We start from the raw sequence: 2,285 nt of genomic DNA on the forward strand, positions 1-2,285 counted from the left end.
ATAGGGTAATGAAAAATATGAAAAATTTGAGTGAACCGAAATATTATTAACAACATTGTTAATATGGGAAGTGCTGCCTGACCCATCATCAAGAACAGAATGTGAAGGAGAAAGAACTTGTAAATCATTATTTCTATTAAAAAGAATTTTGTTAACAAACCTACTTGCTATGCCAACCCAAGGGAACACTCAAGCATACAACAAGTTTTACATGTTTTTAATAGTTATAGCCCTTTCATCCAATTTACGGTGGAAGAAGAAGACGAGAACAAAAGTGTTCCGTTTCTTGACACTAAAGTTTTCAGAGCTGAAAACAATATTCTGTACACATCGTGGTATACAAAACCTGGGGCATCAGGACGATACTTGCATTTTGCATCGTATCACCCCATGAAACAGAAAATTAATTTATTGCTAGGGATGAAAAACAGGGTCTTACGTACGTCACATCGTTCAAAAACGATGGAAAACCTGAGAAAACTTGCTCAGTTGTTCCTTAAATGTGGTTACCCAAGTAGGCTTGTTAACAAAATTCTTTTTAATAGAAATAATGATTTACAAGTTCTTTCTCCTTCACATTCTGTTCTTGATGATGGGTTAGGCAGCACTTCCCATACAAACAATGTTGTCAATAATATTTCGGTTCATTCAAATTCTTCATATTTTTCATTACCCTATATAGAATCTATAACTTGGAAATTAAAAAACATTTTTTCAGATATGAATGACATTCGACTAGCTTTTACGAATAAATTAATTATTAAAAATATTTTTTCTAGTCTTAAAGATGAAGTTCCTTTATTATATAAATCTAATGTTGTATATAGTATTCCATGTAAAGATTGTCAAAAAGTTTATATTGGGCAGACTGGTAGGAGGCTTAAAGATAGAATTGTTTCTCATAAAAGTGACATTAGACTCAATAAGAATTCTTGTATGTTGTCAAACCATACAAATAGTTGTAAACATGATATTGATTTTAACGAAGTAAGTATAAAATTTACAGAAAATAATTATTTTAAAAGAAATTTCCTTGAGATGTGCAGCATTTTTCAATGTGATAACACTATGAATAGACGTTCTGACATTGATAACTTAAGTATCATGTTCACATATTTGTTAAGTATTAATAATAATAATTCTTCTATTAATGACGTTAGTGAATCCAGCTTATAGAAATTATTTTTCAAAATTTAGCGCTAAATTTCACTTTCTTCTTATTTCTAAAATTTACTTGTTCCATGGTTGTCTCAATCATTTTGTTCTGTTTACTTTTTGTGTCAGTAAAATTTTGGTTATGATTCTTTGGTTCAATTATGATTCCATGCTGCCACATGGCTGAGCAAAGTTTTTAAGGTTATATAGTTTTTTAAAAATGTAATTGTAAAGTAATAGCTTAAAAAAATTTTAAATAATTTTAATATATATATGTTAACAATAGTGTTAATGAATGTTTTTAACAATAGATTTTCAAGTATCGTACTGTTATGATTGATGATTCAGATGGATTTTGTTTTAAACTTGGTTAAAAATTTTTTTGATTCAAATCTCAATTTTGTAAGTATAAATTAGATTATTACTTGTGGTTGTTACCAATGTATATTCCATTATAGTTTCTCCTGAGGGAGGAATAATTTTGTTCCGAAAGCTCGAGTAATAAAAAAGAGTACACTTCAAATTTGGCTTTGACTGCAGACCCGACTATATTTAGAATTTTGTTAGTTAACTTAGACAGTCGTCTAACGCTTTGGCAATATATACAGGGTGATTCAGTCATAATGTCATTAATTTTAACCACGTATTCGGAAGGCTTAATAAAGACAGAAAATCAGAAAAAAAATTTTTTTACTCGACTTTTAAAAATGAAGGAAATCAACCTATAACTCCCGCTAAGCGGGCGGCCCTGCCAGATGCCCGGATGCTCGGAAAATTTAGTAACGTAATGTCACGAACAAATCGTCAGCTGAAGCGAACAGCGTTGCCAAGTATTAGGTAAGTTAGTGCAAAATGTTTTAACAAGCCTGACTTCTCGAAGTCAACTCTCGTTAAAAGAAAATAAAGCAGATATTTGTAGGCACACCGTATTTTATCAAATAAAAAAAGTCGGCACACTAAATACCTGAATATACAAAATCCACTACACACGGTTACAAAATCATTTACAATTTAAATTCTTTATTAAAATCTACCACCCTCCATATCTCCCGCATTTTTCCCGCAAAGGAGTGAATATCACACCATAAAGATGGAGAGGGGATGTGGACTGGAAAGACACATACACACGG

General features: G+C 31.1%; 1 protein-coding gene across 1 annotated transcript; it reads left to right on the forward strand.

Moving 5' to 3' along the window:
• Window positions 1-223: 223 nt before the first annotated feature.
• LOC111692619 lies at window positions 224-1,352 on the forward strand (the record flags this gene model as incomplete). Its single annotated transcript, XM_023456680.1, is given in 1 exon segment — window positions 224-1,352. A coding segment is annotated over 1 exon segment (953 nt), but the record flags the coding sequence as incomplete, so codon positions are not given.
• Window positions 1,353-2,285: the final 933 nt, after the last annotated feature.

Source organism: Anoplophora glabripennis, unplaced genomic scaffold (assembly GCF_000390285.2).
Source record: "Anoplophora glabripennis isolate ALB-LARVAE unplaced genomic scaffold, Agla_2.0 scaffold2257, whole genome shotgun sequence".
Classification (NCBI taxonomy): Eukaryota; Metazoa; Arthropoda; class Insecta; order Coleoptera; family Cerambycidae; genus Anoplophora; species Anoplophora glabripennis.